A 16,176-nucleotide genomic window follows, 5' to 3' on the forward strand; every position below is an offset into this window, starting at 1 on the left:
ACCTGTTCGTCTCATCACCAAGCCAGCGCTCTGGAGGCACCTGACTGAGAAACTGAAATCCCCTGGGTACTTGTTAATTACACCAGAAAGACAGAACATCTGTTTAGATTCCAAAACTATTTTCTCTCAAAATTCTGCACTCATGGACTTTCTATACCGAATCACCTTGACTGATGTTAATCTGCACAGAAAATTCTTAATTACAATTCGCAATCCGTCCCTTAACATCCAGAAGGCCAAGGGCTGTGTTTCCACTAAAACAGAATCGAAGGGCTATTCCCTTAGATTAGCTCATGATCCTGCCAGGAATTCAACACGAATGAACCAACCACGCCCTTAATAGGAAGGTCAAGACTTGGTGGGCAGCAAAATGAGCATGAAGAGGACAAGGAAAATAAAGGTCCTTAATCTTAGGATGGGCTTACAGAAAAGTGGGGAAAAAACGTGATAAGGGTTCTTGAGTCAAAATGGCTTATTGAGGTTGTCAAGCCTGCCTTCCCCCCAAAATTCAAGAGTCAAAGTAGAAGTTCTTCCAAATCTGAGGTACTTAGTGTTGACACCTAATTAAGAAGGCCTGGTGTCAACAGGGAGGTATCAGCAGGGCACAAGGACAGGAGGAGACGTGCTGCTCCTCTCTCCGAGGGCACCTGTGGGCCAATGCACTCAGCAGCAGGGGGCTCCCTACAGGTGACAGCGGAGGGCTGACCCACGCTCGCCTGGAGACACACTGAACAGACTCTCCCCCGCTGTGGTTCTTGCTGGCTCCATCCTAAGATCACCCCCCGCCTCCTTGGTGACTATTGTGCCTGCACAGACAGGCCTGGAGGCAGCACTCACCTTGCTTGCTCTGCAGGTCTTTTAGGCGGGAGCAGAGCTCCTCCACTAACGTCTCGATTCCAGAGCTCTGCGTGGGAACAAAAACACACATTCGTTTGCTGCCGGGTATGTAAAAACCAGGTATTTGTACTCTTTTGCTTTAATATGAAGGTTTTATAAAGAAATTAATTTTTCATGTTCCAAAAGAAAGACATTATCAATATTTAAGTGAACACAAAAGTTTAAAAATTATGCATCTGTAGATCCAATTCAGTATCCATGTTTTCCTAATTAAGTCTATCCAATGGCACTCACTGAGAAAAGTCACTTCTGTCTTCCCAGGGGTACAGCATCCTGCTGACGGGGCAGCCAAAGGGCCTAAGTGCCCTTGCACAGCTAAAGTCAGCATCCTAGTCCCTGCCTATGTCAGCAAGGTCTTATACTAAATCTATAATAATAAAAGCACATCTAATAAAAGACAAAGATGCTAATTGACCATCCCTTCGCTACACCCATCAGCCAATCAGAGCGATATGCAAATTAACCGCCAACAAACATGGCGGCTGCTTTGCATATGGCAGGCAGGGCGGGCCAGCACGAGCAGCCATCCGGGCCCCCATGTGCGGCCCTGGGTGGCGGGGCTTGGTGGCTCAATTGGCCCGAGGAAGCCCTATTCTTGCAGGAATCTTCCTGCAACAGGCCTCTAGTAAAAGCATAATATGCAAATCGACCGAATGGCCTAACAGCAGAATGACCATCCGGACCATCCAGACAACCACGCTATGACACCCACTGGCTCCAGGCCAGCCAAGGCAGGTGTAATGCGATTGGCTGGGGGCCCGGCCATTGCCCCATGATCACCCCGCAGAGGGAGACCCAAGACATCAGCTGGCAGGGCGATCAATCGGGGGGCTCCGCGATTGCCCCAAAGTAGGAGGCCCAGGCTAGCTGGCTGGCGGCGCTGTGGCAGGTAGCCTGGGCCTACCTCTGTGGGAGTGATCCATTGCGGAGCCCAGGCCAGATAGGCAGGACCTACCTCTTCAGGGCAATTGATCGCGGGGCTCCCAGACTGTGAGAGGGTGCAGGCCAGGCTGAGGGGACGACTCCCCCACCTGCCGCCAGTGAGCAAATTTTGTGCACCGGGCCTCTAGTTCAATATAAAGAAAAACCACAGCCCTGACCGGGTGGCTCGCCCCACATACCAGAGGGTTTGGTTTCTGGTCAGGGCGCATACCCAGGTTGTGGTCCCTGATTGGGACCTGTGAGGGAGCAACCAACTGATGTTTCTCTCTCCTTCTCTTTCTCTCCCCCGTCCTCTCTCTAAAATCAATTTAAAAAGAAAAAGAAAACACATCAGTTATTTAAAAAGAAAAATCACAAAAAGTTCATCTGAGTCCCTGAGGAGCTCATGGTCTGATTTTTCTTTCTGAAACGAGCCCTCATGACCGCCATGAGGAGCAGCACAGAGAGCAGGCCGGCCCTGTCGCCATTTCCCTTTAAGGGTCATGGACCAGATCCTAGTCTCTGTGCAGAAACAGGGTCAAACGGGAGGAGAGAGCGTGAAGTGTCTGAAATTGGGAGGGTAAGAATAAGAGGCAACCTTTAAAGAAAAATGAATGTTGCCAACAGGCACGAGCAAAAAATCTTTTACTTATGTAGACTTTTAAACTTTAAAAATTCTATTTCTCACTAGAGGAAAGAAAAGTCTTTCACCAGATACAAGAAAAGTGAGTGTATTTCGTAGCAACCTTGTACTTATTCTGTGGCCGAAAGTATTTAGACGGGATTGAGTCTCTCTAGGTGGGCAGCACCGAACAGGTGCACGGGACTGCTCCCCCCTCGCCCTCCTGGGCCTGCAGGGGCTAAAAATAGAACTTCGCCCCACTGACTTCACGCAAAATGACTCAGCACAAGTTTTACCGACATCCTAAGCAAGAAACACGGGCGTTCCACAGCTTGAGCAGTTTAAGCAGCAAGATTACATGGAAACAGTTAATTGTAAACGATAATTAATTCTATCCACATCAGTTCACCGCTTTCACTAGGGAGACAGGACGGAGGGAGACCAGGAAACGGGCCAAAAGAGAATTATTCTTTCCTTAAAAACACTCTTACAGACCATGGCAGCGACCAGTCATAAACACCGCTCCTCCTGCACACTGCCACCGGGAAGACTGCTTACCATAATGTCCAAGGTGGGATGAGCTGGCCGTTTTATTCCACTTCCTCCAGATCCTGAACCTAACCCCAGCGTCAGCTGACACGCGCTGCTGCACGCTGCTCTGCACACAAGCCTATGTCACTATGTTTCTGAAGCCAGTGCCAGTCCCAGGGCAGAGCTCCGAGCCTCAGGCGTCGCCTCTGCCTCTGCCTTCAGCACCAAGGCTGCTGACTGTTCAACAGTCTGCACGCTACAACCGTTACACAACCTGGGACTAGATATTCTCTCTCGTTCTTTGTCTCCTCCACACACCTGTGATTTAGTTGTCCTGGATAGTAATACAACAGAGAAGTATATAGATTTGCTCTCATTATTTAATGGCCAAGAAACAAGGAACTTACTGCTTAGCTCTGTGTCTAAAAGCAAGCTCTAGCCCTAGCTGGTTTGGCTCACTGGATAGAACATCGGCCTGCAGACTGCAGGGTCCTGGGTTCGATTCCAGTCAAGGGCACAGGCGCAGGTTGCGGGCTCGATCCCCAGTGAGGCATGTGCAGGAAGCAGCCGATCAATGATTCTCTCTCATCATTGATATTTCTATCTCTCTCCCCTCTCCCTACCTCTCTGAAATCAATGAAAATATATTTAAAAAAAGAGAAAGCAAGCTTGACCCACCGGCGTCTGCTTCCTGTCCTTGACCATCACAGCATCCTACGTGCGTGTGTGTGTGTGTGTGTGTGCGCATGCGTGTGTGTGCGCGCGCATGTTAATCATTCGACCCCTGGGCTATCGGAATAGCAAGTGAGAAGCAAAAAGGGCATCGTCCCCTCCCTCCTGGCAGGTGCTCCAAATTGTTAATTTGGAGCTGTTAATGAGAAATTTTATTTGCTTTCCCAATTATAATATAAACTATTATATAATCTTAAAAATTACATTTTAATAGTATGCCACATCCACAGGGCATTCAAGAATGAGAGAGTGACATCAGAGGAATGGCGGTGTGAGAGAGCCCTTGGCCTCTCCCACTGAAATGCCAACAAGTTAACCAACTATAATTCAACAAAAACACCCCTGCTCAGCACAGATGCACACCTGAGAGACCCGCGCACTGAAACATCAAGGCGGGCACCCGGGAATAAACGAGAGGAAAAGGGAGGGAGCGCAGATGGCAGCCCAGCAGGGCGAGCTGCAGGGGAGCGAACAGTGTCTGGGTCGGAGACGCCTGGCAGAGCACAGGGTTCTGCGTGTGGCTCTCCACTGTCAGGCAAGGCGGCAGTGTTTCAAACAAAAGCAGACCACAGAGCCCTGCCCTGCTTGAACTCCCACACCTCGCCTCCTGCTGCCCGTGCAGTTGGGTGCAGGAGCCTGTTATCTGTAAACCAGGAGCTGCTGCGGTTTCCCCCTGTGACTGATGCCCAGAAGGGGTGCTTGGGGCACCATGGAGGTCAGGGGTCGCCATGACAGTGAAAGTAAAGCAAACCCCACCAAGCAGAGTGTCTTAGGAAGCTGTGGAGGTTAAGATTAGGTGCAGCGGTTCTCAACCTGTGGGTCGCAACCCCTTTGGGGGTCAAACGACCCTTTCACAGGGGTCGCCTAAGGCCATCCTGCATATCAGATATTTACATGACGATTCATAAAGTAGCAACATTAAAGTTATGAAGTAGCCACGAAAACAACTTTATGGTGGGGGTCACCACAACATGAGGAACTGTATTAAAGGGCCGCGGCATTGGGAAGGTGGAGAACCGCCGGACTAGGAGGTCACAGAGTGAAAAGCCTTGCGATTCAGCACCATCTACGGGAACGCAGTAGAAAGACCTCTTCGTTAATGTAGACACAAATGCAAAGACCTCACTAAGCAAAGAACCAAATACCATGAATAACCACAGTAACAAGGATGATCAGAAAGAAAATGAAAACTCCCCAGAAAGCAAGCTGGAACACATGGAAATGTGTGATATAAATGACAGAGATTTCAAGATGGCAGTTCTGAAAATAATCAACAAGATGCAAGAAAATAGACAGGCAATTCAATGCACTCAGAGAGCAGATCAATGAACAAAACGAGTACTTTACCGAAGAGATTAAAACTTAAAAAGAACCAATCAGAAAGCTCAGAAATGAAGCATGCAATTAAAGACATTAAGAGGGAACTACTGCCGAGACCGGTGTGGCTCAGTGGATAGAGCACCGGCCTGCGGACTGAAAGGTCCCAGGTTCGATTCCGGTCAGGGGCATGTACCTGGGTTGCGGGCACATCCCCAGGGGGAGATGTGCAGGAGGCAGCTGATCGATGTTTCTCTCTCATCGATGTCTCTAACTCTCTATCTCTCTCCCTTCCTCTCTGTGAAAAATCAATAAAATATATTAAAAAAAAAAGAAAAAAAGAGTGAACTACTGAGATAGAAAACAGAGCCAACCAGATGGAGGAAGAATAGTGACGGCGAAGGCAGGGTCTAGAAATGACGCAGAGGGAAGGAGAGACACCTGGACATAGAGAAAAATGGAAGAGCTCTACAAGCACTATCTGACTCCATCAGAAAAAGCAACATCAGAATTACAGGAATTCTGCAGGAGGAAGAGAGGGAGCATGGAAGGACAGTCTATTCAAACAACAGTGCGTGAGAACTTCCCAAACCTATGGAAAGAATTAAAGCCTCAAATCCAAGAAGCAAACAGAACACCTAGTTACCTCAATCCCAAGAGGCTCTCTCCAAGGCACTTGGTATTAAAGCTGCCAAAAATTAGTGACAACAAAACAATTCTCAAAGCAGACAGGGAAAAAGAAGGAAGTGACCTACAAAGAAAGACCTATCGGAATTTCATCCTTCTCAGCAGAAACTCTACAAGCCAGAAGAGAGTGGAACCAAATATGCAAACGTCAGAGAGACATTACCAGCCATGAGTAATATATCCAGTAAAATTATCCTTTAAATGTGGAGAAATAAAGACATTCTCAGACATAGACATACAGAAGCTGAGGAACTTTATCACCAGAAAACCTCCATTACAGGAAATATTCAAGGGAGTTATTCTACCTGAAATAAAGACCATTAGATCACAACACTACGAATAACATCACCCAAAAACTTACAGCATAAACAGGAATAATTTGTGGCAACAAAAACATAAAAGGGAAGGGCATAGAAATCTGAACTGGCAAAGGAAGATGAAGATCAGATGCACTCAAAAGAAAAAGAATGCTACGGTACTACATGCAACTTTATTTTCTACAAACCTAATGGTAACCACACACAAAAATCCCACACCAGGACACACAGCTTAAAAAAAGAGGCAACAACCCGCATGGCTCGTGGTGGAACGTTGACCTATGAACCAGGAGGTCATGGTTCAACTCCCGGTCAGGGCACATGCCCGGCTTGTGGGCTCGGTCCCCAATGTGGAGCATGCAGGAGGCAGCCGATCAATGATTCTCTCTCATCATCGATGTTTCTATCTCTCTCTCCCTCTTCCTTCTTCTCTGAAATTAATTGTATATAAATTCAAGAGAGAGAGATTGGGGGGAGTGGGGATAACGGAGGAAAGAAATATGGAATACTACCAAACAAAAATAACAGACATAATTACAAAGTAGCCCTAGCTGGTTTGGCTCAGTGGATAGAGTGTCAGCCTGCAGACTGAAGCGTCCCAGGTTTGATTCTGGTCAAGGGCACATGCCTGGGCTCGATCCCCAGTGGGGGGCGGGCAGGAGGCAGCCAATCAATGATTCTCTCATCATTGATGTTTCTCTCTCTCTCTCCCCCCCCCTCCCTCCCTCCCTCCCTCCCTTCCTCTCTGAAATCAATTAAAAAAAAATACCATAAAGTAAAATACTGAGGCATTGGTGCGTGAACAGATAAATCATTCAATGAAACAATATAAAGTACGGGGGAAAAAAAGAATATTGAAAGCCTAGAGTAACTTAAGAAATAAAATAAATTATACCCATTTTTAGTGAGAACTCGCTGAAGGTGGAAAAAATGCTAACATTCTACCACTTGAGAACTGCTTTTTCTAACCATTTACTTTTGCATTATAAAGGTAATTTTACACTACCTCAATGGTAAAGCAAAATAATTTTCTAAGTAATTGTGATCTCAGAGATTGTATCATACAGTGTGTAATAAAACAAGAATTAATAGTACTAATTTAAATAAATGATTACATTCTAAAATTATTTTGTTATTTCAGAATGTTGAAGGAAGAGAGAAGTATTTTATATGAAATGTTAAAAGATTAAGAAAATAATCATAATATTTTCTAATATACAAACAAAAATTTATAAATCAGAAGCAAATACAGTGTTTTTAAAATGTTAGATAACTGTTATTCTACTTCTAGAAATATATACAAAAGAAGTTATATAGCCCTGGCCGGGTGGCTCAAATGGTTAGAGCAGTGGTTGGCAAACTACAGCTCGCGAGCCACATGCGGCTCTTTGGCCCCTTGAGTGTGGCTCTTCCACAAAATATTGACTTCTGTGCATGAGCCACGAAGTTTCAATCGCACTGTACGTGCGCGCCCGCACATGATATTTTGTAGAAGAGCCACACTCAAGGGGCCAAAGAGCCGCATGTGGCTCGCGAGCCGCAGTTTGCCAACCACTGGGTTAGAGCATCATCCCGTGCACTAAAACATTGCCAGTCGATCCCTAGTCAGGGTGCATATGGGAGGCAACTGATCAATGTTTCTCTCTCACATAGATGTTTCTCTCTCTCTTAAAAGCAATAAAAATATATCCTCACCCTAGCTGGTTTGGCTCAGTGGACAGAGCGTCAGCCTGTGGACTGAAGGGTCCTAGGTTCGATTCCAGTCAAGAACACATGCCTGGGTTGTGGGCTCCATCCCCAGTGGGGGAGGAGCAGGAAGCAGCCAATCAATGATTCTCTCTCATCATTGATGTTTCTATCTCTCCTCTTCCATCCTCTCTGAAATCAATAAAAGTATATTTTAAAAAAACATATCCTGAGCCAGCCAGTGTGAATCAGTGGTTGAGCACTGACCTATGAACCAAGAGGTCACTGGTTCAAATCCCAGTCAGGGCACATGCCCAGGTTGTGGACTTGACCCCCAGCAGGGGGAGTGCAGGAGGCAGCTGATTAGAGATGTTTCTTAAGGATGTTTCTGTCTCTCCCTCTCCCCTCCTCTCTCTAAAATCAGTAATATTTTTAAAAATATATGTATATATCTTTGGGTAAAGATTTTTTTAAAAAAGAAATAATATAAACCAAGGAAAAAGTCACACATGAAAATATCCTGGAGAGCATAACAAAAAATACAATCAAGAGTAAGATAAATATCCAGCAATAAGAAGTATATTATATTGTTGCCGAAACCGGTTTGGCTCAGTGGATAGAGCGTCGGCCTGCGGACTGAAAGGTCCCAGGTTCGATTCCGGTCAAGGGCATGTACCTGGGTTGCGGGCACATCCCCAGTGGGGGATGTGCAGGAGGCAGCTGATCGATGTTTCTCTCCCATCGATGTTTCTAACTCTCTATCTCTCTCCCTTTCTCTCTGTAAAAAATCAATAAAATATATTTTAAAAAAAAAGAAGTATATTATATTGTTGTTGGGATATTATTTCATGAAATATAACTTAGCCACTAAAAAGAATAAAGATATATATTAACAAGATGTTCTATATGTTAAATGGAGAAAAGGATATAACATTTTTGTGTATACTCTAATTACAATGATACATATAAAAGAACACATTATATAAATGCCATAAAGAAAAATATAATAACGTTTATGTTACAGTGGTAAGATAACGAGTAGATAATTTTTCTAAGGTTTGTTTGAGTCAAGATGTTATACTTGTAAACATTTAAACACCCCTTTTCAGAAATAAAATATAAACTTACTTCATCAGATGCAGATCGAAGACACTGGACAGCAGCCTGTTTTTTCATCTCTTCCAGAGTGAGATCTGAGCACTTCTTCTTACTCTTTCCCCATTTCTTGTAAGCTCCTTTTTCCCAGCCCAGGAAGATGTCATTCTCCTAAAGTAAGATTGGACAAGTTTCAATGACCAAGCGTAAATAACAAGTTCCATACACTCTTTCGCACATGCATCCCCCTACTAAACACATTACCTCGTAAACTGGCACACACTAACCAAGTGACCACAGAACATGTCAATCAGAACACTGCAGGATGATCCACTGGTTTGGAATCTACTCCTGAGATTACTGATTACTTATGATTTATTATGTATTATCTTACTAAATCTGACCCACATATTTATAGCAAATGCTAATAAACAACTCAGACATCCTATATAATAAAAGGCTAATATGCAAATTGTCCCCTCGACCAGGAGTTCAACCAGGGGGCGAAGCCAGCTTGCCAACTGCCCACAGCCCCTCCCCCCAGCCGGCCTCACCCCCGATTGGCCCCCCCACCCCAATAGGGGCAGGCTGGCCGGATCCCACCCATGCACAAATTCATGCACCGGGCCCCTAGTTTGTATATAAATTCAAGTATTACTTATATTTTAGTATGAGTCCAAAACTATATACACAATTCAGTGTCCTCTCTTCTATACTTCCCCTCTTCAATAGTGAGTGATCAGGATTTAACAGTTAAATGATTAAATCCTTATCTCTACATCTTGTAGTCTAAAAAAACAAAAAACAGAGCCCTGGCAGGTGCACTCAGTGATTAGAGCATCGCCTGAGGACTGAAGGGTCTCAGATTTGACATCCTGGTCAAAGCATGTGCTTGAGTTGTGGGTCCAATCCCTGGCCAGGTTGTGTGCAGGAGGCAACTATTTGAAGTGTCTTTCTCATATTGATGTTCTTTTCTCTCTCTCCCTTCCTTCCTCCCTCCCTCCCTCCCTCCTTTCACTCTTTCTAAAAATCAATGGGGAAAAATATATCCTCGGTTGAGGATTAAAAAACAAACCAACAAAAAAGATACAAAATATTTTGTTAGTATTTGAAGTATACTTCCCCCTCTATTTTTATGCCCATTATAAGAATCTGAAGAAAATCTGAAAAGTAGGAAGAAAGCAGGCAAATCACCCATGACCTACCGCCAGTGAACACAACAACAATCTGGTCTGCCTCATCTGGTCTTTTCCTTATGCTGTAAAACGCAGTTGGATTCACACTACGTGTATAATTTTGCATTTGATTTAACTTATTATAGTATGACCATTACCCCCATGTTATTACGAATTCTTTGGGGCTACATAATATTCCAAGCTATTAGGTTTACTTAGCTATTTCCTTAGACTGGGACTGTCAAAATTTAATATTTTTAATCGATTTGCTTTGTTTTGTCTTTTTTTTTTAAATATATTTTATTGATTTTTTACAGAGAGGAAGGGAGAGAGATAGAGAGTCAGAAACATCAATGAGAGAGAAACATCGACCAGCCGCCTCCTGCACACCCCCCACCGGGGATGCGCCCGCAACCCAGGTACATACCCTTGACCGGAATCGAACCTGGGACCCTGCAGTCCGCAGGCCGATGCTCTACCCACTGAGCCAAACTGGCTTCGGCTGTTTTGTCTTTTGTTGTTGATGTTGTTAATCCTCACCTGAGGATATTTTACCACATATTTTTAGAGAGAGTGTAAGGGGTAAGGGAGGGAGTGGAGGAGGGAAGAAGAGAGGGGGCAGAGGGAGGGAGGGGAAGAGAGGTGGGGGAACAGACATCAATGTGAAAGAGACACACAGATTGGCTGCCTCCCCCATGCGCCCAACCAGGGCTGGGAATCGAACTGGCAACCCAGGTACGTGCCCTTGACCAGGATTCAAACTCTCCACCCTCTGGTTTTCAGGCTGATGCTCTAACCACTGAGCAACAGCAGCCAGGGCTGTTCTGTCTTTTAAAAGCCTTTATTTGATAAGTTATGAGTAAAACCAGTGGAGAGACAAAGGAAAATGAGATTAGAGAGACAGACAATGTCAAAATTAAGAAAATTATCTAGAAGAGTACTTGGCCTCCAGTGGGCCCTGAGGAAATAGATATACATGATTGAGATGGAATAAAGGAAAAGCATAAGAATAATTCATTCAAAAGATCTTTAAGATCAAATAATACGCCATCAACTGTCTAAACCAGTTTGTACTTGAAACAATACAATCTCCTTTTATGCCATCAGATAAGAAAGAGCGCAAGAAGGTCCCTCCTCCCCCACACTCACCAGAATTAGCATCCTTTTACTTAATGTCTTAGGCATGTTTGCAGATTTAATGACCTGAAAAACATCTTTTCTGGCTGAGTGGTGTCTATTCCATTTTCCAAGGGAAAATGTGTGTGATGGCCAAGGACGAACTATCAGTATATTTCCACTATCTGAGTGTTTGGCGGGGCTACACCTGAAACCTGCGATTCTTATCAATGATATCTTCTGGAGATAGGGCTTGGCCTTCGACAGGCACAGAGGACTGAAGCGTAACAATGGAGATTCAACGCTTCTGAAGGCAGGGGAACTATTAGTTTTCTCTGTTGTTCACAGTACATAAAACATGGTGGGAAAGTTATTTGTGTAATTACTCAAAGCAGGACTCCTTTCTGTTTGAGCTCTGAGATTGGCTTTCTCTTTACTGAGTCTTATAACCATACTAGAGGCTCGATGCACGAAATTCGTGCAAGAGTAGGCCTTCCTTCCCCAGGCTGCCGGCTTTCCTCCAGCACCTGGGACCTGGGCTTCCCTCGTAGCCTCAGCTTTGTCAGGTCTAGTTAGCATATTATGCTTTTATTATTATAGATTTCTCTACTGAAGCTATATTATAGTCCAGCAGAGGTAGCACACATTCAAAGGTCCTAATAGTTTTTAAAAAAAATATTTTTATTGATTTCAGGAGGAAGGAAGAGGGAGAGAGAGAGAGAAACATCAATGATGAGAGAGAATCACTGATCGACTACCACCTGCACTCCCCCCACTGGGAATGGAGCCTGGCTGGGCTCCTAATAAAGTTTCATTACACAGACAGAGAGACTTTCAAAATTCACATGGACATGCAGTCAGTTCTTCTGGAGGGCAGCCGGACAATACAGGCCAAACATCTTAAGCATGTATGTATTTTTAAAAAATCTTTATTGCTGAGAGTATTACAGATGTTCCCCTTCCCCCTCCCCATTCCTCCTCTACACCCGGTTCCCGCCCCATCCCAAACCTTCCCCACCCTACTGTCTGTGTCCACAGGTAATGTATATATGCATGTAAGATCTTCGGTTAATCTTTTCCAACCCCTCCACCCCACTTCCCTCTGAGATTTGTTAGTCTGTTCCATGTTTCCATGCCTCTGATTCTATTTTATTATTCAGTTTATTTTGTTCATTAGATTTTTTGTTAGTTTATTTTGATTTTTAGATTCAATTGTTGATAGATATGTTTACTGCAACTTTATTGTTCATATCTTTTCATCTATTTTTTTCTCCTCCTTCTCTATCTCCTTCTTCTTAAAGAGTACCCATCAACATTTCATGTAATACTGGTTTGGTGGTGATGAACTCCTTTAGCTTTTTCTTGTCTATGAAGCTCTTTATCTGACCCTCAATTCTAAATGATAGCTTTGCTGGGTAGAGTAATCTTGGTTGCAGGTCCTTGCTATTCATCACTGTGAGTATTTCTTGCCACTCCCTTCTGTGGCACCAGGGATTACAGGAATGCACACAAGCTAGTCCCTGCCTGCCAGAGCCCCACGGTCCAGTGTGGAATAAACACCTGGGAGCAAACAACTATGCATGGTTGCTGCTGTTAGAAAGGTTTGTGGAAAGCACTAAGAAAACAAAAAAGCCACGTTTTTCCTTGGCCTGGTTGGTGAGCAAGGCTTCCTGCAGAGGGAAGGGTCACTGAAGCGGAGTCTTAAAGAGACAACAGAAGTTGGAACTGGAATGAGGGGAGTAACAGGCAGAAGTAATGAGCTGAAGCCAGGGCTAGCGCACATTTTCTCCAAAGGCAAAACAGCAAACACTTTAAACTTCATAGGTCAAGAGGATAACTCAAGGGGATAATGAGGTACTTTTACCAAAAAGAGAGAGAACATAAAATTTCACATTTATTGATAGAATTCAAAATATAATTCAATACATTTTTTTTAACACTGGTCTGCTAATGAGAAGAATGGAATTCTTTTTGGGGTAAATAACAGTTGCTTAATAAGGGCTCCAATTTAGTGTTCTCTATCATCAAAATCAACTACAAATGTTCATTTGTTAATGCTCATCCTATATAATACAAGGGTAATATGCAAATTGACCCTAACGGCAGAGCGACTGCGACTGGTCACTATGACACACACTGACCACCAGGGGGCAGACGCTCAATGCAGGAGCTGCCCCCTGGTGGTCAGTGAGCTCCCACAGGGGGAGCTCTGCTCAGCCACAAGCCAGGCTGACGGCTGCCAGTACAGCGATGGTGGTGGGAGCCTCTCCCACCTCCTCAGCAGCGCTAAGGATGTCTGACTGCAGCTTAGGCCTGCTCCCCGCTGGCAAGTGGACATCCCCCGAGGGCTCCCGGGCTGCCAGAGGGATGTCTGACTGCCGGCTTAGGCCTGATCCCCCCAGGGAGTGGGCCTAAGCCAGCAGGTGGTCATCCTCCAAGGGGTCCCAGACTGCAAGAGGGCACAGGCCAGGCTGAGTGAGCCCCCTGAGTGCACAAATTTTTGTGCACTGGGCCTCTAGTTTTTTAAACAATAGCTTTATTGACATATACTTCATACACTATCAAATTTACTCTCTTAAGTGTGTACTCAGTGGTTTTTAGAATAATTCACAGGGTTGTGCAACAATCACCACTACCTAAGTTTAGAGCATTTTCACAGTCCCACAAGGAAACCCTGCACCCACTAGCAGTCACTTCCCATTCCTCTGCTGAGTTGCTGGTCGCTACAAATCTGCTGTCTCTATGGACTGTCTATTCTGGACATGTCATGTCAATGGATCACACAATATATGTCCTTTTGAGTCTGGCTTCTTTCACTTAGTGATGTTTTGAAGGCTCATCCATGTTATGGCCTGTGTCAGTACTTCATTTCCTTTTAGGACTGAACTAGAGGCGCAGTGCACAAAATTCTTGCACAGGTATGGTCCCTAGTCCTGGCTGGCAATCAGGGCCAATCTGTGGGGCGATCGGGGGGCCTGCTAGCACCCGCCTTGGTTGGCCTGGCACCAGCTCCGCCCCCACCCCCACCCCCACTACTACCTTCTGTCGCCTCTCTCTGTGGGGCGACTGGTGGGGCCCCCATTGCCACCTGCCTTGGCTGGTCTGGGACCTGTGGGCTGGGGGCAGCTCCTGCGTCTGCCCCCTGGTGGTCAGTGCATGTCATAGTGACCGGTTGTTCCATCAATCGTTCCACTGTTTGGTCAATTTGCATATTAGGCTTTTATTATATAGGACTAGAGGCCCGGTGCACAAAAATTTGTGCACTCGGGGGGGAAGGGGGGGTTCCTCAGCCCGGCTGTGCCCTCTTGCAGTCTGGGACCCCTCGAGAGATAACAACCTGCTGGCTTAGGCCTGCTCTCGGGTGGCAGAGGACAGGCCCAATCCCTAGGTGCAGCCCCTGGTTGGGCTCAGAGCAGGGCTGATTGGGGAGTTGGGGCGCTGCCCACTGTCATGCACAGAGCAGGGCGGATCAGGAGGTTGCGATGCCACCCTCAGTCATGCTCAGGGTAGGGCCGATTGGGGGGTTGGGGCACCGCCCCGTCACACTCAAGGCAGGGTCAATGGGGAGGTTGTGGCGCCAGTCCGTCACGCACAGAGCAGGGCCCATCAGGGGAGTTGGGGCTCTGTACCCTGTCACGCACAGAGCAGGGCCCATCAGGGGGTTGGGGAGCTCCCCCCTGTCACACACAGAGCAGGGCCCATCAGGGGGTTGGGGTGCCGCCCTCTATGACCCACAGAGCAGGGCCGATCAGGGGGTTGGGGCGCCGCCACTGTCACACTCAGGGCAGGGCCGATGGGGAGGTTATGGCTCTACTCCATCACACACAGAGCAGGGCCTGTGGAGGGGAGGTTGGGGCGCCGCCCTCTATCACCCACAGAGCAGGGCCGATCAGGGGTTGGGGCACCGCCACTCTCACACTCAGGGCAGGGCCGATGGGGAAGTTATGGCTCTACCCCATCACACACACAGCAGGGCCCGTGGGGGGGGGGGGGGGTTGGGGCGCCGCACCCTGTCACACACAGAGCCGCAGGGCGATCAGGGGGTTGGGGAGCTCCCCCCTATCAGGCACAGAGCAGGGCTGATCAGAGGGTTGGGGCGCCTTCCCCTGTCATGAACAGAGCAAGGTGGATAGGGAGGTTGTGGCCCCGCACCCTGTCACACACAGAGCCGCAGGGCGATCAGGGGGTTTGGGCGCTGCCCCTGTCACACTGATCCCGGTGCCGGGAGGCCTCTCAGCTCCGCTGATCCCAGTGCTGGGAGGCATATTACCCTTTTACTATATAGGATAGAGGCCTGGTGCACGGGTGGGTGCCGGCTGGTTTGCCCTGAAGGGTGTCCTGGATCAGGGTGTGCTGGGGTCCAACCCCAGCAGGTCCACAGGTCCCCAAAGGTGTGGACGGAGTTGGCGAAGAAGGAATGACACAGAGACAGCGTTCAGTTGATCAACAGCCTAGCCAGGATCTCCAGCGAAGTTCTGGTTAGGATCTCCAGTCAGGTTCTGTGTCCATGTTCTCTTGCTAGGTTCTCCAGCAAGGGTGGGGGTCCCCACTGGGGTGCCTGGCCAGTCTGGGTGAGGGGATGATGGCTGTTTGCAGCTGGTCACACACCCTTCAGGGTGGGGTCCCCACTGGGGTGCCTAGCCAGTCTGGGTGAGGGGCTAAGGGCTGTTTTCAGGCTGGCGGGTGACTGAAGCTCCCAACTGCTCCTTTTTCTCTTTTTTCTTTTTTTATCCTGGGCCAGCTTTAGCTCTGGCTCCAGCTCTGAGGCTCTGCGCTAAAAGCAGGTATCTGGTTTGTTTGGGTTCTATAATCGAGACACTGTATCAACTCCAGCTCTGAGATCCCGGCCGGCTGGCTGAAAGCAGGTTTCTGGGTGGTTTTTTTTAGCTTCTATATTTGTTACAATGTTTCAAACTGCAAGCTCAGAGGCCGGCAAGGCAGGCGGGGAACGTTGGTTTCCTCCGTCACTGAAGCAAGCAAGCCTCATGGTAGCTTCAAGTTGCCTGGCTGCCGGCTGCCATCTTGGCTGGCAGTTAATTTGCATATCTCACTGATTAGCCAATGGGAAGGGTAGCGGACG

General features: G+C 46.9%; 1 protein-coding gene across 6 annotated transcripts in view; it reads right to left on the bottom strand.

Annotated features, from left to right (window-relative positions):
• LOC118666255 (TBC1 domain family member 14) overlaps window positions 1-16,176 on the bottom strand; it is a 168,432-nt gene that overhangs the window by 111,157 nt on the left and 41,099 nt on the right. For all 6 annotated transcript variants that reach the window (XR_004970921.1, XM_036328307.1, XM_036328289.1 and 3 more), the window contains exons 3-4: window positions 8,839-8,976; window positions 838-904 (exon numbers count right to left, since the gene is read on the bottom strand). Coding sequence is in view for 5 of the 6 variants with exons in the window: in XM_036328307.1 (XP_036184200.1) it covers window positions 838-904; window positions 8,839-8,976 (205 nt within the window). In the remaining variant the exon portion in view is untranslated. The remainder of the gene's footprint in view (window positions 1-837; window positions 905-8,838; window positions 8,977-16,176) is intronic.

The sequence above is a fragment of the Myotis myotis genome, unplaced genomic scaffold (assembly GCF_014108235.1).
Source record: "Myotis myotis isolate mMyoMyo1 unplaced genomic scaffold, mMyoMyo1.p scaffold_m19_p_1, whole genome shotgun sequence".
In the NCBI taxonomy this organism is placed as follows: Eukaryota; Metazoa; Chordata; class Mammalia; order Chiroptera; family Vespertilionidae; genus Myotis; species Myotis myotis.